This window comes from Protopterus annectens, chromosome 16.part0 (genome assembly GCF_019279795.1).
Source record: "Protopterus annectens isolate FY-2018-M chromosome 16.part0, PAN1.0, whole genome shotgun sequence".
NCBI lineage: Eukaryota > Metazoa > Chordata > Ceratodontiformes > Protopteridae > Protopterus > Protopterus annectens.
In genome coordinates this window covers 326,044,799-326,071,483 of record NC_056750.1, presented here as the reverse complement: position 1 = coordinate 326,071,483, position 26,685 = coordinate 326,044,799, and the positions used below count along the sequence as shown (strand labels likewise).

Sequence of the window (26,685 nt, the reverse complement as noted above, 5' to 3'; positions counted from 1 at the left end):
AGATAATAGAATAGGTCTTGCATTAGTATGAATTTTCTGAATGGTATGAAATCTGAAACTCAAATGTCTGTCATTATTTTCTAAGTTCAGTCTTTAATGATTTGTCACTAATTTGCCACAAAAAACACAATTTTATCAAAAACTGACCAAAAATGTGATGTAAAAATATAAAATAGCCACACAATATAGCTGGGAACCTGTCAAAGCAGGGACACTTTAATATCAGTACTGCTAACTTGAGCAGCTGACAAAATAAAAGAATCTACATGCATTTCTGAAATAAAAGTAATCTATAACTCTGATTATTACAGTTATTTCTTAATTGTAAACCCTCCATGTTTACTTCCAAAATTGCTATTTTGCAGAGGGATTATTAGGGGGAAGAGCAACATTTTGAGCCTAAATTGGGGACAGTTGAGAGGTTTGGCTATGCCTAATTTGATAAAGCAATTTATTTGCATGTACCTCTCAACCTGTTAATGCAATAAATCTGGACAAGGCCAAATATATTGGGGGAACATATAAACAGTACTAAAAATTGCTCTTGTATAAACTGAGACAGTTGATAGAAAAACAGGTCTTACTTTAGCACCCATTTTTCTGAAAGTTATGAAGTCTGAAACTCAGTGTGTCATTATTTAGTGACTTAATTCCTAAATGATTTGCCAGAAAACCACACATTTTATAAGGAACAAACCAAAATAAGAAGCAAAAATCTATTCATTCTTTGAAAATCTGGACAGTTGGGAGGTATAGTTCAGCTGGGGCTGTCTTTAAGTTTGCCGCCCTTCCCCCTCAAAAAATCATGGTCGAATGGAACCTCCACCTGCAGCCTTTCCAATGATCCATTACTTGGCTATTTCACTCCATTTACCATAAACACTAATGTGCATACTGATTTACTTCTGTGATGATTTAAACTTCATTTGAAAGTTTTATTTTGCATTTTACAGCACAAATACTAAGACATATGCTAAACAAACTTAACATTAAAACTTCTCTACCCTTGAAACCCACATTCAAAGAAAATACATTTTGCCAGTGGCAGACAAAGATTAATTCTGGGCTGTTTTCAAATCATAGGCCCCTTGCATATGAAACATACATGTGTTCTTTGATACACCTTCCTACTGCTTTGAACATTTTCCAGTAAACAATGAAACAAAACGCATGCACCAATAATGACAAAACTTCCCAATTCAGAAGATTTCCATCATAAAAGTCTACTCAAACTTCTACAGACCACCATTATCAGTAAATATGCACAATTCTACAGTCCACCATTATCAGTAAATATGCACAATCTCTGAAGTAAAAAAGTCATTAAAAATTCCACATTAAATAAATCTGTAATTAATGAAGAGATTGCTGCTAGCAAATACCTTTATATTTCATGGTTTCATCGAAAAATAAAGTGTCTGATGCCCCTGAGGAGTAAATTGCCTATATTACATTAAAAATGATAAGCTAGTAGTATTGCAATAGAAAATGGATGGCAAACTGATAACAGGCTCATAGTTAGTGTCTTAACTTTCAGTACAGCAGCATTCACCCCTTGTGGGAGTAGAACCAACAACCTTCTGCATCAAAAGCAAGTACACAACCTGTTGTGCTATTAACAATATAAGTTGACTTAGCATAAGCAGCACTAAACTTCTCTTCCCCTGCAGCTCTCAGCTCCTTGTAAAATCTACTCAATACTCAACTGCATCTCAACTTCGCAGCACAAGAAATCTGAAAAAGCCAAATTTATTGAGGGGGTCAAAAGGCCAAAAAACAGGGACACATTAAACATTGCTTGTATAATATTGTAAAGTTGCTAGAATAAAATGCTGTGTTACCACCATACATTTTACTGCCAAGGTCCCTGTGCAAAACAGTCAGAGCAACATACCACTACACCATATTGGCTGCTTTGTGAAAGAGAGGAAGACTAAAACTTAAATGGCTATCATTTAATGAATTCAGTTCTCACCATAGCCATCAACCTCTTAGCACAAAACCCCTGGACAAACCCAGTAATGAGGGAATACAGCCCTCAAACATATTCAGTGAATTCAGTTCTTACCATAGCTGTCAACCTTAGCACAAAACTGGACAAAGCCAATAATGGGGTAATACAGTCCCAAAAATAAGGACAAATTTCAAATATTCATCTTAGAAAATTGCTAGAATAAAAGATTTTGTAAAAGATTGTGTTACTATGCATTTTCTGAAGAATATGAAGTCTGAAATCCAATGTCAATTTTACTTCTGACGGAACAAAAACAATTTTCAGCAGAGGCCCAGGGAGAAATACTGCAGACACATATTTGTAAAATGGCAGGACATCAGAGCAAATCCACACAAATACAGGGATGAGATGCAGACTCCACAAAGAAGGAACCCCAGACAAGAATCAAACCAGAAAACCTATAGCTGTAAGGCAACAATGCTACCACTGCACCATCAAATATGCAAGGAATTAAACATTCAGAAACCTGAAGTCTGAAATTCAAATGCCTGTCAATTTTATTTAACATTTGTTAATCAGGACAATCTGACTTGGAATAAAAAAACAATTTTCAGCAGAGGCCCAGGAAGAAATAATGCAGACATGTCTTTGTAACATGGGTAGACACAAAAGCAAACTCACACAAACACAGGGAGAAGATGCAGACCCCACACAGAAGGCACCCCAGCCAAGAATCAAACTTGAAAACCTGCAGTTGTGAGGCAACAATGCTACCACTACACCATCAAATATCAAGCACTGCAATATTTAGAAACCACAGATATTATGAGGAACAGATCAGATCACATATGAGGCAAAAATCTGCAATTTTTTTACAAATGGAGGTGGGTAGGGAATTCAGGTCCTTAACACTTGCATACGAGGTACAGGGTTCAAGCCTGAGTATCTCTACCCACCACCATTTGCTCTCTCTAGCCAACAGTATATAGTAACTGGGGCATTTCACACACACACACACACTACAAATATGGCCTCACTTAACCCTACCCTAGCCCTACTCCACCTCTCTCACACAAACACCCCATTCCCTAATGGCTAAACTTTCATAATATCAAACGGTCTCTACATTAGTTTTCCAAACCGGCACTTAACATACCTGCACGCAATCAATGTTACATTCATGTGAAATGCTTAACTTTCAATGAACGGAGAACCCAGTCACATTTCAGAGTCGACAAAATGATTAACATCTATACATCTAGTGTGTGTGTGTGTGTGTGTGTGTGTGTGTGTGAGAGAGAAAAACAGAAAAATGAAATACATGCTTTGCAAGTGCAATGAAAATATGATGATTCTTAACAGGGTAATGCAATGACATTTTCTGCATGTGGCTAGGTGAGTTTAGTAGCACATGTTATTTACTAATAGTTGCAGACTGCCTATATTAGAGCGGGTGTGTCAGCAACAATAACTACAGAACTTTTGGCTGGAAGACACCTTTCAGAAATGCTGATATAGCCCTTGTGATATGTAGTTTTCAGATATTATCAGCAGCCCTAAAATATCACATTTGCAAACAGTAAATATACTTGAAAGGAAAAGTTGAGTTTGGTCCAGTCAGATGGCAAAATGTTTGTACATCTTTTGTTTGCAGTTTCGTGATTAATATTTGGCTTTTTTCCCCAGAAATTAATCTCCAATTTCTCAGTGTTAAACAAGAAATGGCTGTTGGAAGATTTATGCAGAGTAAACTCAAAGGACTTAAAGAGGAAGCTGTTGTTTTGCAGGAATAAATCCTGCATATAGTATTTATTGCATTATTGTTGGGATGATATAAAAATAAAAGAGTGATGTGAACAATGCAGCTGAGTGTAGGTCCAGTTATTACAACCATTGCTTCCCAAACAATGCTTCTTTAACCATTTTGCTGTTCTGTATATTGTTCTTTGTGTCACCAATCACTCACTGAGAGGCATTGCAGCCACAATACATACATAAATCAGGTACACACACACACACACACACACACCTAGCCCAGCGACCGACCAACACACAGCCCTTCACTTACCTAGCCCAGCGATCGACCAACACACAGCCCTTCACTTACCTAGCCCAGCGACCGAACACACAGCCCTTCACTTACCTAGCCCAGCGACCGAACACACAGCCCTTCACTTACCTAGCCCAGCAACCGACCAACACACAGCCCTTCACTTACCTAGCCCAGCGACCGACCAACACACAGCCCTTCACTTACCTAGCCCAGCGACCGACCAACACATAGCCCTTCACCTACCTGACCAAACAGCAAGCCACAGATCTGAGGGAAACACACAGCTCTCCAGTGACTGAACAGCAAGCAAGCCCGTGCACTGAAAATGTCCTGCGAGAGCAGCTCAGTCCTCTTCATTGGTCCTGACTGTGGCTGAAGCAGTCCGGACCTCCTCTATTCTGTGCGGTCGTCACCGCACAGAATCCTGGTACCTCACAGCAAGGATTGCTGGGTACCTCTGTATCCATATCAGGACTGCTGGTAAGGCAGTCTGGGATCTTATGTTTCACAGATCTTTTTTGTTATTTTCTTAAGTGGGAGGGCTGCGGTCCGGCAGTCCGATAGGACGAGCCGCCCCTGCTCCACACATATCTGCTGACCTCACAGTAGTGAAAGTTTTGAAACATGAGGAGAATAAATCTAAGATGACATCTCTGCTTAATTTAGCAGAAGCATATCGACGTCAAGCAGGAATGGAAATTATAAGAGAAGTAGATAAAAACCAGGCAGCAAATGAATGTGCTAAAAACCAAAAGAAAGAATATAAGGTGAAGGACCAGATGGGAAGGCAAGAAATGGGGAAAAAACATAAATATAGTTGCAAGTATAGACAACTTCTGGAAGAGTCTCATGTTGATCAAGAATGAACACAGGAATGGTTAAGGAGAGGTGAATTCCCATCAATAAATGAAAGGTTAATATTGGTAGCCCAAGATAGTGGGCTATGCACACGCTGGTTTACAAAGTCCATTGAACACAGTGGAGAAATAGACATATGTAGGTTTTGTAAAACTGAATTGGAAACAGCCACACACCTTGTTGCCGGTTGCAAAGCACTAATGGCAGAGGGACTGTATACTGAAAGGCATTATAATGTGGCGAGACTGTTACACTGGAGATTGTGCAAATATTATGGTATCAAAGTGGCTGAAAAATACTGGAAACATGACCTACAAAGAATCATATAAAATGATGAAGTTTATATCACATGGGATCACCCAGTACCAACAGTTCAAAAGATAGATGCTAGAAAACTGGATATAGTGGTCCAAGAAAAGAAGACAAATGTAGCATTGATCATTGAAATAGCTACACCCAGTGACTACAGTGTCTTGTGTACAGAGACACACAAAGTCATAAAATACCTGGATCTGCAGGCAGAAACAAGAGCCATATGGAAGAAAGATACCCAGATAGTTCCAGTAGTAGTAGGAGCAACTGGTTTTATAAAAAAAAATTTACATTCGTATTTAGATATGTCACCAGTTCATGTAACACCGTACGAATTGCAGAAGGAGTCATTACTGGGCACATTGCAGGTGCTCCAAAGAGCACTTTTGGCTAATGTCAAAGAGTGAAACAATACTAATTTCATTAACTTTAATCGTACTTTGACTTAGGAATGGGGTCCATTCCCGTCATGGTATTAGAAACCCAAAAGACTTGGAAAAATAAAAAAAAAGATTCTGTACAAAAGAGAGGTGTACCAATTGGTTATCTGAGAGAGCAGCTGATGCATTGAAATAGACTATCAAATTACATGAAAGCAAGCAGTAGTTTAGATATTTTTAATATCCTGGAAACTTATGGGAACAACTGTTTTGGTATTGGAAGGCTAGAAGGGCATTAAATGCCTCTGCTTGAAATATTTGTATGCATGTATTGTATGTAATTCTTTTGATCTTTTGGATGGCACAGTGGAGCAGTGGTAGTGCTGTCACCTCACAGCAAGATGTTACCCTCGTTCGATTCTCAGCTGGGGTGCCTTCTGTGTGGAGTCTGCATGTCCTGCTGCTTTCGTGTGGATTTCTTCTGAGCGCTCCGGTTTCCTCCCACATTACAAAGACATGCATCTGGAGCATTTCTCCCTGGGCCTCCACTGAAAATTGGCTTTGTTCCAAATTGGACTTTCCTGGTTAACAAATGTTAAATAAATAAATAAAATTATCTTGTCTCCGCAAATGTTTCTCCCATTTGCACCACCCTACTTTTACCCCAAATGTATAACTCCCCTATAAACCTTGCACTTAAGGCGGCTGTTTACTTTTTTTAGTTTTGCTAGCTGTAACATGGCTGCATTGAGGCATCTGTATGAGTTGGATGTAAGCAAAATTGCAAGTTTGTGACAAAATGCAGATGGTGGAACTACCACATCAACAAAGTGTAAGATAAATAAAAATTTCATAGCCATCCACAAAATGTATTCACATCATAACTATAAAAGAAAGAAAACTAGTACATACATCCAACCTGCCATTAGAAAAAGCAAGACAAAACATGAACTTAGAGTTAAAATTAATTCAAAAGACAACCACAAGACCTTAACAGCTGTGGGCAGTATAAAGGTATAAAGCTCCTGTCATACTGCATGAAAGTGTTGGAGAGGATGATAAATGAATAAGCAAAGTAGTAGAAAATAAGATGGGAAATGAGCAGTTTGGATTCAGATCAGGATGCAGTACAACTGACTCAGTGTTGACAGTGAGATAGATAGTTGAGAAGAAGGTAAAGATGAAGAAATAATCCAACTGAGCATCCCTAGCCTTAGAGAAAGCATATGATAAGGTGCCAAAAAAGCTGATTTTTGCAGTTGTGTGATGCTTTGAAGTCCCAGAAACATTGGTAGAATTAATGCAGGCTATTACAAAGACCTAATGACACAGGTACAACCAGTATACAGACTCATAGAGAGGTTTCCAGTGGGAGTGGGTGTGCATCAGGGTTCAGGTCTTGCCCACTGATGTTCATACTGTTGATGGACTACATTAGCAAATAGGCCAGAGGGGACTGATCATCAAAGCTTCTGTATGCAGATGATATAACCCTATAATAGTCTCTGAACAGGAATTTCAGCAAATGATAAATTACTGGAATGCAACACTGAAGACTCATGAGATCATGAAACTGAATTCTGACAAGGCGGTTGTCATGGCAGCAAATGGAAAAATCAGAATAACCTCAAAATTGTTATACAGTGGAAAATAGTGGAACAGGTTAACAGATACATTTACCTAGGAGGCGTGGCTGAGGAAAAGGGAAGTCTGAATGAGGAGGTTAAAGCTAGGATTAGAGGTGTTGCAACCAACTGGTGCAGAGTGCTAAGGGTAGTATGTGACAGAAGAATGCCAAAGAAGCTGAAAAGTAAAGTGCACAAAAAAGTGGTGTGACCAGTACTTTTGTATGTCACAGAAACCTGAGCAATAGAGGCGAAGAAGATGAAGAAGTTTGAGGTGATTGAGATGAGATGCTTGAGATTTGTGGTAGGATGCATGCTGTGGAAGCTTGAGGTGATTGAGATGAAATGCTTGAGATGTGTGATAGGATGCATGCTGTGGAAGCTTGAGGTGATTGAGATGAGATGCTTGAGATGTATGGTAGGATGCATGCTGTGGAAGCTTGAGGTGATTGAGATGAGATGCTTGAGATGTGTGGTAGGATGCATGCTGTGGAAGCTTGAGGTGATTGAGATGAGATGCTTGAGATGTGTGGTAGGATGCATGCTGTGGACGTTTGAGGTGATTGAGATGAGATGCTTGAGATGTGTGGTAGGATGCATGCTGTGGAAGCTTGAGGTGATTGAGATGAGATGCTTGAGATGTGTGGTAGGATGCATGCTGTGGAAGCTTGAGGTGATTGAGATGAGATGCTTGAGATGTGTGGTAGGATGCATGCTGTGGAAGCTTGAGGTGATTGAGATGAGATGCTTGAGATGTGTGGTAGGATGCATGCTGTGGAAGCTTGAGGTGATTGAGATGAGATGCTTGAGATGTGCGGTAGGATGCATGCTGTGGAAGCTTGAGGTGATTGAGATGAGATGCTTGAGATGTGTGGTAGGATGCATGCTGTGGAAGCTTGAGGTGATTGAGATGAGATGCTTGAGATGTGTGGTAGGATGCATGCTGTGGAAGCTTGAGGTGATTGAGATGAGATGCTTGAGATGTGTGGTAGGATGCATGCTGTGGAAGCTTGAGGTGATTGAGATGAGATGCTTGAGATGTGTGGTAGGATGCATGCTGTGGAAGCTTGAGGTGATTGAGATGAGATGCTTGAGATGTGTGGTAGGATGCATGCTGTGGAAGCTTGAGGTGATTGAGATGAGATGCTTGAGATGTGTGGTAGGATGCATGCTGTGGACGTTTGAGGTGATTGAGATGAGATGCTTGAGATGTGTGGTAGGATGCATGCTGTGGAAGCTTGAGGTGATTGAGATGAGATGCTTGAGATGTGTGGTAGGATGCATGCTGTGGAAGCTTGAGGTGATTGAGATGAGATGCTTGAGATGTGTGGTAGGATGCATGCTGTGGAAGCTTGAGGTGATTGAGATGAGATGCTTGAGATGTGTGGTAGGATGCATGCTGTGGAAGCTTGAGGTGATTGAGATGAGATGCTTGAGATGTGCGGTAGGATGCATGCTGTGGAAGCTTGAGGTGATTGAGATGAGATGCTTGAGATGTGTGGTAGGATGCATGCTGTGGAAGCTTGAGGTGATTGAGATGAGATGCTTGAGATGTGTGGTAGGATGCATGCTGTGGAAGCTTGAGGTGATTGAGATGAGATGCTTGAGATGTGCGGTAGGATGCATGCTGTGGAAGCTTGAGGTGATTGAGATGAGATGCTTGAGATGTGTGGTAGGATGCATGCTGTGGAAGCTTGAGGTGATTGAGATGAGATGCTTGAGATGTGTGGTAGGATGCATGCTGTGGGACTGATGAAGAAATGAGGACTAAAGTGTAGACGCCATAGTAGCCTCAGGTATGCAGAAGGTCAAGAATAAATTGCTTTGGTTTGGTCACATGTATAGGAAAGCAGAAGACAATTTAGTGAAGGACATTTGGGAGAGACAGGAAGAAAGAAAGAGGAAATAAGGACATACAGCCAAGAGATGTATAGATTGTGTGAAAGAAGACTTGTGACAGACAAACATGACTATCAAAGAAAGCATAGTGGCACAAATTGAGAGTTGTAGTAATAGTTGATGCAACACCTTGAACACCATGTAGAAGAAACGGGAAGAAGGGGTTTGATGGTGATGAAGTCTAACAATTCTGTGTTGAACTTATCTATGATGGTAACTCTTTCTCTTAACCAAAAACACTGCTAATATTCTTTGAGACAAGTCTTCTTCCAAGTTCCCCCCACCCACCCTCCCATCTGGCCCCCAAATTCCACCTTATGGCTACCCCTTCCAAAATCACCCTGGACCCAAGTCCATTTGGCATTTTCCAAAATTAAAAATACAAGTTTCTTGGATCCTGACAATATCCTGCCTGCTGAAAAGCATCAAGTCTTAACTAGCAAATCCCCTGCTATCAGCTCCTCTGTTTGAATCTCCTCACTGGTTACATCCTCGGGTTGTGAAGAACAGCTAGTGTGGCACCCTTACTTAAAGGTGATCCCTCTGCTGACCTTGGCAATTACAAGTCTATTAGTCTCATTAATATAGTTTGAAGGCCATGGCATGTATTATAGCTGAATTAATAAAAAACAATATATAGGAACTTGCATCCCTTTATGCATACTAATTTGGCTTTACAAAAGACAGACCATGTTAGCTTGGCTGAGTTCTTCAAAACTGTTACCAATGCCATGGAGAAGGGACATACAGTCCATACTGCCTACGTGGGCCTTGCCAAGACCTTCAACACTATCACGTATGATAGGAATATTGGAAACTCTCCCAACTCAGTATTAACCCATACATAATTTGGCTGTCTGACAGAATCATTACCATTATGATTAGGGCTATATGCTGTAGACAGTTTACAATGAAAATGCTGTATGGCAATTATGTGAAATCTGGAAGGTCAAAATCATAGTTCCAAGTTTCCATAACGTTGATCCGTACATGTTTGAATCCACAGCAGCAAATTCTAGTATGCATTTGCTCATATGAGGTCGATGTTCTGATTAGAGATCACACTACAGTGGGGGTCGGGAAATTTACACTTTTTCTCACTGTAGTGTGATCACGGAGTTTGAATATGTAATAAGCAGGGGCGCATGGGGGGTTCGGGGGGGCTTGCCCCTTCAAAACATTGGTAGGAAATGAGTGGAAGGCAAGGTACGTTGGGTAATGTTCATAATATTAAATTTCGAATTATTCACTTTCGTTCTTTTGATTAAATAATGTTTTTATTTTTTACTTTTTTTCAAGTAAGTCATTACTCTTTCAAATGTATTTCTACATTTTGATAGTAAACCACTCTAACAGAAAAACATCATCAGTGGTGTCCCACATGGCACTGGTTGTTACCCACCTTTTCTATTTACTTTTCCTACATGTAATCTGATACCAGGGGACTATGCAGAATGGAAGTTGTTGATGATTGCAAACTCAATGTAGTTATCAAATCCCATTCTGAAACTCAAATTTTGCATCAAGGACCAAGACCAACCAAAACTTGGTGTGTTAATCATGGGCTTTCCCTTTGTGCCAAAAAAAAATGTATCATAGTTTCCTTTGGTAAGCCTAGCATTGGTACCACTTACCATATAGGTACCATTTCTCTTAAATCTGGCATAGGCATCAGGAACATGGGTACTTACATTTTTCTAAATAAATGTTATTGCATATACTTTTCTCACTCATAGATATACATTTTCACTTTAGGACAGTTATTGCCCTCTTTATGTATAACTTACTGGGCAATTATATTCATAATGTACACATTATTGCATATTAATTCTCACCACCTGACAATGAAACACTCACCTTCCCTCCCAGCGCTATCTTTCTTAACCATTTACTACGACTTCTCCCATATTTCCCCTTATCTGTACACTTCCTCATTAAGAATAACATTATTTTCAGCCTTCCTAACTCAGTACCACTGTTCTAACATGTCCTTCCACATTTCTCTCTCTCTTAAGCCATTGTTTTGCCATTTCTGTTAGTATATTGACCTTCCTGGAGCTGAACCCCACCTTTTCCACCCACTTATCCTATTCTTTCTGTTTTCCTATCTGTGTCCCTCCCTCCTTCCATCTCTTTGCAGTACGCAGACCACATTTAACCACATTACCCTCATTTACTACCTGCTGCAGCAATTTTATCAAATACATGCACTCTCTTCTGTCAAATAACTTCTGGACACCAATCAATACTACCGCAGCACATCCCTCCCCCTCTATTTCCATCCACTTTGCAAAATGCGTCAGTGTCCTTCTGTGGGTTGCTGACTTTCTTCCTTTCACAAAATGTACATGTTCCTCCCTAGTGGTATCTGCAAAAACATGTTCTATCCATTTTTGGCAAAATGTTTGCAATAAGGTTAAAGTCCGCATGGCATAATGAACTAGAGCTGTAGTTTCTTGGATTCTTCATATCCCCAGCTTCTTAAATCAAATTGTTTCCTTCATACACTGATTCAGAAGGTTCCTCCCTATCCTGCCAGTATCTCCACCTCTCCTGATATCTGTACAGTCTTTTTTCTATCCTCCTTTTGTTATCATAGTCCATCTTACTCATAATCCTACCCATCCATACCACCTTTATACTGCCCCACTCTGTAATCCCAGCCTCTCTTTTTATAATTCTACCCATCTATGGCACCTTATACTGTCCCACTCCCTAATTCCCAGCCCCCCCTTTTCATAATCCTATCCATCCTCCATGCCACCTTATACTGTCCCACTCCCAATCCCCAACCCCTCTTTTCATAATCCTACCCATCCATACCACCTTATACTGCCCCACTCCTAATCCCCAACCCCTCTTTTCATAATCCTACCCATCCATGCCACCTTATACTGTCCCACTCCCTAATCCCCAACCCCTATTTTCATAATCCTACCCATCCATGCCACCTTGTACTATCCCACTCCCTAATCTCCAGCCCCTCTTTTCACTGTGGTTTTCTTTCCGAACCTGGCCCACCATTTCCTGAAACCATCCCTCTTGGTTTATTCCTTGCAGATGTTGAGAATTCCATCTCCACTGTCTGACAGCTAGCTTGGGTACCTGTGTTGACAACTGACCCTCCATTGGCATCACATCTCTGTGGTGGCTTGAAAATCCTTGCTTTGCACAGCTTATCCATCATGACATATCCTCAAGGTCCAGAAAAGTTATAGTCCCACTTTATTCCTTTCTTATCAGGGCCATAATTGAATATAATGCACCTTTAGAATTTACCTAACCAGCACCTAAACTAAATTAACAGACCTTAATGATTCCTCATCAAGAGCATCACAGGCCTTACTACCCTTTGCTGCTTTGACAGAATAAAAGCCCCGCCCCTCTACTCAGTATTATACAGACTCTAGGGGTGTGATATCTGCTTAACTTTCCATTGACCAAGCATCTTTTGAACTTTTTTTTTTTTTTTTTTGCTAAATGAATTCAATAGTAAAGCACATACCTTCTCTAGAGACCTAAGCCTTTACTACCAAATCAACAATTTGAAGTCGGAAGAGAGGTACCAAGCCCTAAATATTCTCATTTGTGGAACAGACTGCCATTGCACATCAAGATGACTGTGTGAGTAATCGCAAGTTTCACCTAGGATATGTGGGAAGCATTGCTTAATGGGGCAAATTGTTGTTGTTGTTGCACCAGTACTGGGTGATGTGGTTAAGCTTCTCAGTTTTGTCCTTGGCAGTAAGTTTAGTATGAACTTAGGAGGATATGGACCTATGAATGATACATTTTTTTATGTTGAAGACAAGGTCATTTATAATTCAGTATTCATTAATAATATTAAGTGCTCTTTGAAGGGAGATGGTGTTAATGGGGTTAAGGACAGGGCCCCCGAGTTTACAGTCATCTGCATAGTGAGACAAACTGTGAAGTCAGTTTTGATATCTGAGAAAAAGCTGTCAAAAAGGAGTGGCCTTATGGAAGAGCCTTGAGTTACTCCACTGGTCAAGTGAAATGTTTAAGACAGGAATCCTCTTGTATTCAACCATGTAGCCAATTGTGAGCACATGTTACAGGATCTACCTTTGACAAAACTGTAATAGGTTAGTTAGTGAAGAGGGGGTTTTCACTTAAGATTGACTGTATAACTTCCATGATGATTCATGCCATCCCATTGGATATTATGCTTGTGATGCTGATCGGTCTGTAATTGTGGTCTGTGAAAGGGCCACCTTGTAGGTTGCAACTACTATAGCCTACTTCCAGATATAAGGAATATAGTCCATTCCTAATGTTCTGTTAAGAACGTACTTGAGTACAAATAAGTTTCCTGGTATCTTATTTAGTCCCATGGAACTGTTGTTTCTGACCTTACTGAAAGCAGATGTGGCGATTTCAGATGTAATTTTCTATTTGTAGGCTGAAATGTGCACATCTGTATGGAAGTATGTTAGTTATAACTGTTGACTTTGTTGTAATAATACTTCATTCTTGATTCTTCCCCATCAGTTTTTTGGGTGCGGTTAAAGGCTTTATTACTGTCACCTGTCTTGATGGTGAGCTTTACATTAATGAAGCTTTGTTTAAGTTGTTTTAGTGAGTTCTTTATGGATGGTGCTGATCTTAGCCTTAGTCTTGTGTCGCATTGAGGTTGATGAAGTCTGAGGGCTTTGTACACTTCTTTCTTTCAGTGTGAAAATGTGCTGATTTTGCAGCTCCATCATTTAGTGTTATTGGAAACATTTTCCACTAAATGTATGCCTCACAGCAATGACTTTATCAATGCAGTTATGTAAAAGGGTTATGAACAATTCACTTATAAACTGTAGTGGGGAGCAAATCATGAGAGTTGTTTGTTAGGGCAAATTAGTTGCCATTTGAAAAATCCTTAGATAACACCATTTTTATTAGATTAGGTTTAGTGTATCTGAGGAATGTCTTGTCATGTCATGTGGTCAAAATGAAAAGATGGAAAAACTTTTACCTTAGCAAAGCTAACAGGGATTTTTTTTCAGGACAGTATCCACCCTATTGTCCCCATGTTAGTATTTTTCAAATTTGCTCAAAATTGTTAGTTTGGGAATTTTAGTACTTTTATTTCAATGTGGTAAAATAGATCTGAGCTTACATAAAATGTAAGAAGAGAAAGTAGTACCTGTTGTGAGTCTTACACACTACAAGTCTTACACAGTCTTAAGTTAGTTGCGAGTAGTACTGTTGTGGAAAGTGTACCTGTTGTGAGTGTTCATTTACCAAAAGCCTCCATTATTTCATCTGCTGGAATCAGCTTTAGCCCTCAGTGGCATGTTGCTTTTATAAAAAATACCTGGCAACTTGTTGAATTCCAGTGTGCTGAAAGTCATAATACTGAGTGCACAATCCTGAAATGTCAAAATGTTGAAACTTTACAACACTGAACTCAAAATACCTTCTAATAGCATACATGTATATATGTACACTGCATCAGCAGACAGCATCATTGTCTTGTTAGTGAAATTCAGTAATGAGTGCTAACATGGGACCTGGAGGGGACTGAATAGTCCAGATCACTACACTTGCGGGGAAGTAGGTATTTTGATTTCATCACTGTAACATTGCAGCATTTTGGCATTTCAGCATTGTCTATTCAGTATGATTTATGGTGTATTGCTATTTAGTAAGTTAGTATAGTTGTTAAGGTTTAAGAAATAAGAATATCTGTACATGAGTGGAGGTGTCCTAACAATATAGACTTTAAACTCCAACATTCATGGAGTGAAGCACTTTATCTGGAAGTTGTCAGGCTTTACAAAATCAGAAATGCACATTAGAGATCTGAACATACTGGGGTTCCTCAGGGAAGATTAAACACACTTTGTCAACTTTAATAGAGGACTCATGAATCAGGACATAGCATTGCAGGGACTTCAATTTGTTGCATCATCTGCCTGAAACCTATTAGTATATAACTATATACAGTGTTACAATGCTGGAGTTTAAGGCTTGTAGCAACAGATAGCTTCCACTGGACAGCATCTCTGCATGTTCCTCATGCTGTGTTTATTGGCATAGGTAATGTTAGCAGACCTTAAAAAATTATAAAAATATTGAAGGAAGGGAAATGCATCTTACCGTCATATGGGGTGAAACACTCACCAGGTATGTTCATTAGTGAAACATTATTTTATTTATTTGCTTTTATTTTCTGGAAAGGTCTGACTGGGTACAGCGCCTATTTTCAGTGGAGGCCTGTGCAGAAATGCTCTAAGAAATTGTAGCTGTACAATATATCAAAGCTTAAACAAGCTCTAAAGGAACGTGTACAAAAATATTGGAATTCATTAAAATTCAATAAACCGGAAGTATCATAAAAAGATGTAAAGTGTAGTAAGTTCTAAGAAGTGACATTGGTTCATATATCAGAACATCTCTAAAGCAGGAAATTATCAGTATAAATGTAATAATGGCATTAAGCTGCAGAAAGTACCAACATTTGGTAGCTAAAATAATGTGATACACATCTATAATCATGCTAATCTGTAAGCTAATAAAAGTACCTATGTTCCTCATGGGAGGGGTATAGTAAACTCACTTCAGTAAAATATAGAGAGACACTTAGCAAGAAATGTTTTTGTAGCTTAGAGGAAAATAAATCATGATTATTTGGGTATTTTTGACCTGGAGATTTAGATGTGGTTTGGGGCTGAAATTAAATGCTGAAGTATATCGACTCAAATAATAAAAGGTTGGAAAAATTGAAGAAGTTTTAAACAGATATTCAGATGAGCTGATAAAACTACAAAAATCAGAGGATGAAATTAGGAAAAGGCTGCTGAGTGTATGACTGCTCAAGATGAGATGTTTCAAAAAATGGTACAATTAATAGGACAGATCATGTAGGGGAAATCTGAGATTTTCTGCTATAACAGAGAAACTGGAAGGAACACACTGTATTAATTCTGTGAAAGCACAAATAAGAAACTGGACTGGTATTCCCCAACAGGAGTTGTTAATTGAAAGGGCACATTGTGTGCATGTTCCAAACTTGGCCATGAGAAAGCAGCCCAGACCTTTAATAGTAAAGTTGCAATCCTTTCAGCAGAAAGAGTTGATTCTGACAAAAATGTGGCAGAAGGACAAAGTACTAAAAGTGGGAGATAGTAGAGTATTTATGGACAATGATTACTCACTGTATAGCAGGCAGAAGTGGGGTACATTTATTCCAGCAATCAGGGGATTGTCAAGAAGCAGGTGTGAAATTCAAGTTGCTGTATCCAGATATTTTCAAAATATTTTTCCTTGAGGGTCAAAATCATTTTTTGATGCAGAACATTTTAAGGAGGAAATACAAAAGTTTGTCCAAGAAAAAGTGAGCTAGCAAAGAGAAGGGAATTCTGCTGCTTATTCTTCTGGTAATAAAGCCCATAGGGAGACTATGCCAGTGAATTTTTTTTCCAGAGTTCCAAAGGAAAATGCTTAAGAGACAGAGAAAAGTAAAAAAAAAAACTAGGAATATGTTGGAAAAGAACCAGAGACTGGATTTGAGAGATGGAGGTCAACAGGAAGAAAGCCAGCAACTTGGAAATTGAAGAATAAATGTGGGATTACAAAGTATTAATTAAATCCATAAAAATGATGGAACAAGAAAACCTGGAAATGTTGGACTTTTTGACTTTGTTAAACTTGTAGAGAACTCCAAAGTATATGCCCTTCTTCATATCATCAATGTTTGGAAGAACATTTAGGAGAGGGAAGAGGAACAAAAGAGTTAACTGTAAGTAAAACAAAATTTTGCTCTTAACAGTATTTTTGTAATGGATGACATATACTGCATGCTATAAAGTAAAGCATTTTGTTTTTTGTTTTTTTGTGTAATAGGGACATTAAAGTAATTTTGTGCCCCTATTTTTTTCCTTTTTTCTTTCCTTCTTGTCCAGTTTTAAGAAATGTAAGCACTGCAATGTTAAAAGAGAAAAAAGCCTGGACGAAGTAGCATGATATAATACAAATTGATAGCTTTTTTTTAACTTTTGCATAGGGGAATGATTTGATTAAGGCCCTCTATGGGTACAGAGGCCTTCTGAGATAGCACGCATAATCTAAGCTATGTTTTCATTTCAAGGACTCATTGAGAAGGCACAGTAGGTCCACTTGTATGGCTGTTCATATTTTACTAGATCACATATAAGGAAGAGAATGTCTGGTGGGTGGAAGTATGGTTTTGTTCTGAGTTCCTGAGATCAGAGAGTAAGACGATGTAGTATGTAATGGCAGGACTCATTTGGAAGGCTTCAGCAGGACAACAGGTTTTGTATGCCTCCAAATTTAATTGTTTTGTATATTGCTGGGAATGGAGTTGGAGCTTGGCCACTAAAAGAAATAGAAGAAATGATTATGTATGGTAATGCAGTCCCCTATCTTGGAGCTGTGGAATAAAATTGGATACTAGGTGGGTTCTCCACTTTATTCCTTGTGCTTAATGTTAAGTATAGGATGGGGAAAAGCTGCCTTCTCAAAATGACTCTGCCGTTACTGACAAAAAAGTATAGAAGTAATTAATATTGTCTTTCAAACCTTATATTTAGCTACATTTGGATGAGTATGTTTAGAATTTTTATCAGCTATGCACTGTTACTGTCAGATTTTATGTACATCTGTGCATTTAAAAACAACATCACATGCATTTTTTTGTGTTTTAGGCATGTTGTGTTCTTACCATTAATGTGTGTCTGCATCCAAATTTGACAGTTTATCCATAAAAGATAGAGAGAACCCAGCATGCAACTGGAGTGCCCACCCACTATCCAATTTTTCCACCTAGGCTGTCTTCCATCCAATCATCCTACCTCTTTGTCTGTCAACCATTTTATCCCTGCCGTCTTTTCCAGGACATTTGTCAGTCAATACTTTGATGCCTGCTAGCTAGCCTTGCTTTCAGCTTCCTGTATTTTGAGGCTAAGGAAGTAATCCTTTGCTCAAAGTTGAGTGATTTTTCATTTAGTATATAAAGAGTCATGAGGGTGGAAGGTTGTGTTTGCAGGTTAGCATCCCTCCCTCCTACTTCCACAAAAAGTGATTTTTATTTTTTGTTGAAGTTGGCTATTTGGGTAGACTATTATTTCATTTTGCTAGTGTGAAATGAACCTGAATAGAGATTGATGAAGTGATGTGCATCCATGCCTCCAAAACTTTAGTGCACAAGCAAGGAAATTTTATGTTTTTTATTTTGTTTTGGTAGTAGACACCCTGAAGCAGGAAATGTAAACAGATTTATGTAGTCATGTTTGTATTACTGCATGTAAACAGCATCCAGCAAGCATTGGTTAGTTTATGAACTGCTAAATGCCTGTCACCATTAGTCTCACCTTGGCTGTACATGAACTGGCACTGAGCATGCAAATATAGTTTTTAGAAATATCAGTTCAACAACCAGGCCAGAGAATGCCATGTGAAAGTGGATCTTCTGTTAATGTCCTTCTGTAGCAGATATCATTTCAGTAGTCTGAATATGATGCCTGATAAGTTTGTTTGTGGTCCATTGCCACAGTCTTATCTTAGCTTGGCTTATCAGTAGTATAGCATAACTGTACCATTGAATAAAGCTTGGAGATGGTTGTCCAGGAATTAACTACATGGCAGCAACTGTTGAAAGAAAAAATAAACATGACAATGTAGAAGGTATGCATTTATATTCCTCTGAGCAATGCATATTCCTATGTAAATGTTTCCTTCAAAACACTTAATTGTTTTTCTTTTGTGTGTGTGACAGGAATGCACAGTGGGAGATAAGCCATTATCAGCACAGCCATATACAAGTGAAAAACAACATACGTATTTTGAGGATGCTGGCAGTGAATCACAGAAAAGCAACAAAGACAACAGTAAGTTTTCATGTACTGTATAGAATCCTTTTATTTTGATGTAGCACAACACTAAGATGATTGCGTAATATTGATTCTTTGGGCATTTATCTGGCATAATGCTCACTAAAGTAGTTTTACGTGATTCGCCATATATTACCCCACAGAACAGAATACCAAATCTGTAAACAAAACATTCACGTTCTTTCCTAGAAACTGCTTAACCTGTATTACGTAGCACATACTAAGTGGTATCTGGCTAGTTCTGATGCAAATAGCCCATTTTCAAAAATGACAGTAATATATTCAAAACAAACATGCATGCGCGCACATGTGCACACAAACACATGCACACACACGCGCGCGCGCACACACACACACGCACACACACACACACACACGCACTCACACACACACACACACACACACACACACACACACACACACACACATAGAAAAAGCTTCTTTTCCAAGGAGCTGTAAGACTTATTTGTTCAGGGCAGAATCTTTAAACTTATGAAGAGTTATGCTTCAATGAACAGTTTGCATTTTATGTATTTATATTAAACACATTTTATCTCATGGTTAAGGTACATAAGAGATCATGTTTTGGAGTATATGGGAAGGCCCGAAGTAATTTACATTTGTACCATTTCTATTTTGTTATTAATATGTTTCTTAATGACTTTCTCCCATATGTAAATATGTTTTTTTATCACCTGTTTTAGTTAATTTTTTTTGTAATTGTTAACTGATTGCATTGTTCTGAAGAGTTTCTTCCCAGGTCTCCGCTGAAGGCGGGCTTCTTGCCCAATCGGATGCTACCCGGTTAACAAATGTAAATAAATAATAAATAATTGAAAACCAACCAAATGAGTTTTCTAGCAAATAAATCGCTTCTGCCATACAGGATTTATTGTTACTACAAGTCCCCACTGAGCTGCCGGTCATGAGTTTTGATGAATCTGCAGTTCATTGTTTTCTTATTATCTAGTTTGCCAACTATCCTAAATCCCTTTTCCTAAAATTTATTTTTTTTGTTAAACACCCAAAATTAGTACATCTCTTTGGAGTGTGGTAGTCCAGCAGGGAGCTGTGGTCTGTACACCACAGTCTATTCATTTTAACACACTCCAAAACTGTTTCTTGGAGCAATAAACATTTGTACCTGCATTGGTTTCTGAATGAAGCAGTCATCTTGAAGTATCAAAATACAGCCCTACAGAAGTAGCCGGAAGTGAGTCTGATTTCAAAAGAGACAGATACAGTCAAAGAAAACAAAAGTCAGCAACACAGGTATTAAAACAAATGTGAAACTAATTTCACAGTTTATAATCTGAATTTCCCTCTCTCTCTCATGCACACACACACATACACACACACACACACACACACACACACACACACACACACACACACACACACGCACACACACATGCACATACACACACACACACACACACACACACACACACGCACACACGCGTGTGTGTGTGTGTGTGTGTGTGTGTGTATATATGCATGTATTATTTATATATATATATATATATATATATATATATATATATATATATATATATATATATTGGTGTAGGGCACTGTATTAACATACAGTGTCCCAACACCCTGCAGAGCAAAGTCCAAATGTCAATCTCATCAGTATTGACACATTCTGTAAATGCTGCAAGGATTATCCTGGAGCGGACTAAACCAATGACAAGTGTTTTTGCAGGGTGGCAATCCCCACTTAGGGTTCCCAACTGTACAGAATTTTTCCAGATTGTCCAGAAATAAAGGCTGTTGCCCGGTTATTCGGATTCACAATGTAAATCTGGAAATTCTTATTCTTTGCAGCATGCTGCTGCTCCTATGACTCATTATCCATGCAATCTGGGCCAGTTGAAAACAAAATGCAACCACCCACTGGTGCCAAAACATCAGCGAGTCATTCAGCATCTTAAATATTGTACTACACTGACATTGTTGTGCCACCTCAGTGCCACCATAAGTTACTTGCCACTTAAATGTTCTGTTCTGTAGTCTGATCTCTCTGCATCCTAAAAAAACTGTGTGATTACTGTGGTGAGACATTCAAGCAGCAAATACAAACAATGAGATCTGGGCCGCCCACAAGAGACAAGACCACAATTAAGCTCTAGAGTCTAGCATTACTTACTTAAGTAAGTTGCGCCATAAAATCAAACTGGAGACCCAGGCTGTGTTTTTTTTTTATAACAAAATACAGTCTCAGATGAAGATGAGACTTATCACTTACTTGGAAGAGAGACCGAGACGAGAGAGAGTCTGACCGAGACTGAAAGAGAGAGAGAGAGAGACTGAATGAGCTATGAGCTTATTGCCGATTGCCAGTGTTGTAACTTTTTACAAATGAACCTCCTCCCTCCCTGTAATGTTTCAGGACTCCGACCAAACCGGAATATTAAATGCTGCATCCTAAAAAAATGTGCTGTTTGCTGTACGGTAGTGCAGACCATCAGTGACGGTAAGAAATTTAAGCAAAAATAAGATACGGACCACAACAAGAGCATTATACTCTGGATGATATTATTATTGCTTGAATATCTCACTGTACACTTTACAATGCAGATGTAGAACATTTAAGTGACAATTTAACTCATTAATGTTACGGTCGTGCCATAACTTTAGCATTAACAAGTTAAATTGACATTTAAATGTTCTGCACCTGCATCCTAAAAAAATCTGTGCTGCTGCACAGTGAGACATTCTAGCAATAATAATATCCAGAGTGGAGCACAGCAGTTAAGCACTGCTCTTATATTCACTCATAGTTCTCCCGTTTTATTCTCGGCTTGGCCTGGGAGTGCCTTCTGTGTGAACTCTGCATGTCCTCCCCGCGGTTGGGTAGTGTTCCAAAGACATGCGTGCGTAAATGGGCATGCCTTCGTTGAAGGTTGGGCGTCGAGCTGGCACCTCGGCGTTTCATAAAAATCTGCTGCCAATCATTAGCGGACCGGAGTTCCGCTGTGGCGACCCCTTACTGGGAAAAATTCGAAAGACAAACAACAACAACTCTTAGTGTCAGCATGTGTGCAAGTAACAGACAGTTTGGATTCTGGAGCGGAAGATAATTTTGCTTTGTGGTTGCATGTCAAGGGTCAAGACAATAAAAAAGGTTAGAGGCATTAGACTTAGAGAGAGCATCTTCTTGTAAAATATTTCAGATCCTTTTACCGTTTACCTTGCTTGCTACATGAATGCTGCTAATGCTAAAAAATTACCGTAGTCTGCCTACATGCAAGACAACAATATGCGTGCTGTACAAATGAGCTAAAGGCTCTCAAGAAGTTAGGGGGTATAAATGATTAAATGATATTAAATCTGGCCAATACACAAGTGCAGAGACATTGTGTCACTCTGAAAATACTGATATCCAGGAGTCCAGAGTGATAGCTCAACTGTCTTGTCTGCACTCAGTTTCATGATCCAATGTGTGCCTTCTATTTTGAATTTAATTTCTGTATCATTAGCTGAAGTTCTTGTTCAATGTCTGCTTGTAATGTCACATCATCGGCGTTACTGCAAACAACAACTTTTTTGATCTGTCCCCTTCAACCTGTTTGCAAATGATGTAGTCCATTACCAGTATGAACAGTAGTGGGTTCAAAACTACACCCTAATGCACATCCATACTGACTGGAAATCCCTCTATGAGTCCACACACACTGTTTGTACTTGTGTCATTGGGCTCTTGTACATAGCCTGTATGAATTCTACTGTTTCTAGAGCTTTGAATCATCTTAACACCGCCCACATAAACTTTCTTGGAACCTTGTCATATTCTGTCTCCAAATCTAGAAATGCCCATTTGGACTTTTTCCCACATCTCTAGCCTTTTCTCCACTATTTGTCTCATTGCAACAGGTTGGTTAGTGAATCCTGGTCTGAATCCAAACTGCTCCTGTCTCCCCCCACCCTTACTTTCTACTTACTGTTCTACTTATTTGTTAGCGAGGGGCAAATAAATTATATTGTTTTTCTTTTCTACTAGGAAATTTAAGACAAACAGGTTTTGCTGCATCATGTCTTGAAATGGATATTGGATTTCCTGCACCTGTGAAGAAGATGGCCTATCAGCCTACATGTGCGACTACTAAGGAAGACACTCCACCTAAGAAGAAATGAGTCTGCATGTTTTGACAGGAGTGGCTGAAGGATTCAGAGTTCAAGGTGCGGTTATACCGGGATGATAAAAACATCTACTTCACCTGGTGTAAAGTTTGCTGCTGTTCATTTTCTGTCTGAACTGATGGACTTGCATCCGTCTGGAATCATGCAGCTGGTGACAAGCACAAACAAAACTCTCAAAGCCAAAAAATGTCAAGTACAATGAAACATTTCTTTCCTACTCCCAACTTTTTGGACCAAGAACAAGTTACTGCTTCCGAATTAACAATGATATTTCATGGAATATAGCATCATCATAGCTACTCCTCACAGGTTTGTGGTAATAAACTCTTTTGCCAAATATTTTCCAATTCCAAATTGACCAAAAAAAATTTCCTGTGGAAAAACAAAAGCAGAGTCATTCACTGAAAACATTTTATTACCTCATTCCGTGAAACGGGCTTTAAGGGAACTGCAGCAAAATAAGCCATTCTCATTAGCAACCGATGCTTCAAACAAAGGCAATTTGAAAATGTATCTGGTGTCAGTCAGGTTTTTTTCATCTACCAGAGGTGTCACTGATCGTTTGATTTCTATGTGGACAGCGATGAAATGGCAGATGGAGTAACAACCAAGATTTTAGAAGTGCTAGAAGGCAACGTTGAAAACTTAGCTACTGTGCTGATAATGCATCGGTCAACTATGGCAAGCAATATTCCATTTTTACTAATTTAAAGACCAATCAGCTACATCTGATCAAAGCAAACGGCAACTGCCATGTTATGCACAACACTGCCTAACATGCATGCAAACAGTTGAGCTATGATGTTGAGCAGTTGGTTGTCGAAGTGTACAATGAATTTTCATCATCGGCTAAATGGTTAGATCAGCTGAAATCGTGCTATGACTTTGCAGGGGAAGAATACCTTGCTTTATTGCATCATATTCCTGTACGCTGGTTGTCTCTTGAACCTGCAGTTGAAAGGCTGATAAAATGCTGGACAGCTGTAAAGATTTACTTCGTCAGTAAAGGAAAACAGGAAACGAATAAATTCATTTGGAGTTTTATTTCAGATCAGGAAGATGGGTTGTTGAAGAATGGTGAAGATGGTCCCAAAATGCTACATTCATTTTGTGTTCAGCTTCATGAGAGTGTTCGCACAAGAAATTAAGTAGCTGGAGTCAAACACAACTCATATCACACAGCTTTTTCCTGTGATGGAGGAAGTACACAATGAGTGGGTGGAGAGCAAAAACGATCAATTTTTTGGCTTTGCTGTTAACAACAATTTCAGATTTATGACCAACAGCCAGGTGTCATCGTTTAAAACAGAAGCACTGACCGTGTACGATTGAGCGATAGCTTACCTGGATAAGTGGTTTGACTTTGAAATAAATCTGCTGAAGAAACTGCATGTTCTAAACCTTGATGAGCCTTGCTGTTTTTCTGACATTTTGGAGATAGTATCAGCCTCTGGTGTGACTGTTGATGGAGATGAACTGCATGCCAAGTATCTGTGCTTGAAACAAGTCATCCCAAAGCTGAAGGGAAATCACACTGAGGTTGGCAAACGATAGGTTGAATTCCTTAGTGGCTGTGATGCACATAACTTGAAACAAATCATCAAATTTGTTTTTGATATTCCTACTAGCAATGCCCATGTTGAACATATATTTTCAATAATGAAAAGGTTGTGGACTGATGAGAGAAACCGCATGAGAAACTTGTGAAAGCTGAACTATGTGTAAAAGTCAACTTTGATATGTCGTGTTCTCAGTTTTTTCACTATGTATCCAAAGAAAAGTAATTGCCGAGAGCTGCAAAAGTGAACAGAAATATTCATTTTAGAAGAACAGGGATTAGAGCATTAGACAGTAGTCATGGAACAATAACCATTTATGGACCTGGTACATATTTGTTTGAAGTGTTGGGACAGTAGGAGGACCTTGTGGAAGACGTCTTTAAAACTGGATGACTTTACATCCAAACTGCAGTCAGAGCGGGAGACTTGATGGCCATCCAGCAGCAGGACTAACTGAAGCCAAAGCAAGCCCACCAAAACAGTGAGTGCAGCTGGTGTAACCTGTGATGTGGATGTGTAGCATGTCATTTAACACTTGCAGTACTAGACACTTGTAAAAAAGGATCCAGGCTGATCCCATTGTGCCATGTTTACTTCAAGCAGTCTGCATCACACCTTTTATTTTTCTCATTATGAATTTACTGTAGAAGGAGTTACAGCTTTTCTGTACCAAGTTATCAATGTATAAATTTCCATCAGCAGAATATGTTTAAAAGTATGGTATTGTAAAATGCAAGATTAGTAAAAGGAAAGCTGTGCTTGCTAAACTGCTGACAGCAGAAGTAAAAACTATGAAGTTTTGCTTACTGGATTATATGTACTTTACAAATTTCCTTCATTGTTTAGCAGATTAGCTAAACTGTGCTGGTCTAGAAGATATAGCCAACATACTGACCAACAGATTGTGTCAACTTTACCCCCCCCAAGGGCCCTATCAAAATACCAGAAGAAAGCCTGGTACCCACCATTGCTGCGGCACAGGTAAAAGATGCATTGTCCAAAGCCAAGAATACAGTGTCCATGGGACCTGATAATATCTCTGGCTGTGTCCTACATAAGCTACATAATGAACTAGCACCACATCTATGTGCCCTGTTCAATCACAGCCTTACCTCAGGCTATATCCCTAATGAATGGCACACTGCTACAGTCATCCTGCTCCATAAAGAGGGAGAAACTACAGACCCTCAGAACTATCACCCCATTAGCCTGATGAGCCTGGTTATGCAAATCTATGGAGCGCATCATCTTGAACCTGCTTAGCAAAGATATAGGCAATCTCCAAACTCTTGACCCCACACAGTTTGCCTTTGTCAAGGGGAGATCCTGCCTGCTGAACCTGGTTGACTTCTTCGAGGCAGTCACCAAGGCTGTGGATGAGGGTAAGGCAGTGCATACAGCCTACCTTGATCTGGCCAAGGCCTTTGATACCATTCCCCACTCAGGTAACATTGATAAACTCACCAAACTAGGCATCAATCGTTACATCACTAGGTGGGTTGTAAATTGGCTCACAGACAGGACCCACAGAGTGAAAGTTGCGGATTCCGAGTCAGACTATTGATCAGTCATGAGTGGAGTCCCATGGGTCTTGGTCCTGGGCCCTCTCCAGTTTGGCATCTACTTCTCAGAAGTCCAGGCCAACACAGAAGGACTCTGGCTGAACAATTTCACTGATGACTGCAAGCTAGGAGTCATTATCAACTCCCCAAGTGATGCAGACATCCTGCAAAAGGGCCTCTCTGAGACCAATGACTGGTGTCACAACCATGGCCTGAAGCTTAATGCCCAAAAATGCGTGATCATCCCCTTTGGAAAACAGTTCCCACAAATGACCACGTTGATGGGAGCCCAATGAACACTGAAGGGGCCATAAGAGATCTGGGCATCCAGGTCGACAGCCACCTCACCTTCGATCACCACATTGCCACTGTGGTCAGAAAGTCCTTCTACATGGCACATCTTATAACCAAAGGTTTTGCATCCAAGAAGAAAGAGGTCATAATCCCTCTCTACTCATCCCTCATTAGACC

General features: G+C 39.4%; 1 protein-coding gene across 1 annotated transcript in view; it reads left to right on the top strand.

Annotated features, from left to right (window-relative positions):
• Positions 1 to 26,685, top strand: part of LOC122790305 (centrosome-associated protein 350-like) — a 400,823-nt gene that overhangs the window by 88,476 nt on the left and 285,662 nt on the right. Inside the window, exon 3 of the mRNA XM_044057821.1 lies at positions 18,833 to 18,944. Coding sequence (XP_043913756.1) covers positions 18,833 to 18,944 — 112 coding nt within the window. The remainder of the gene's footprint in view (positions 1 to 18,832; positions 18,945 to 26,685) is intronic.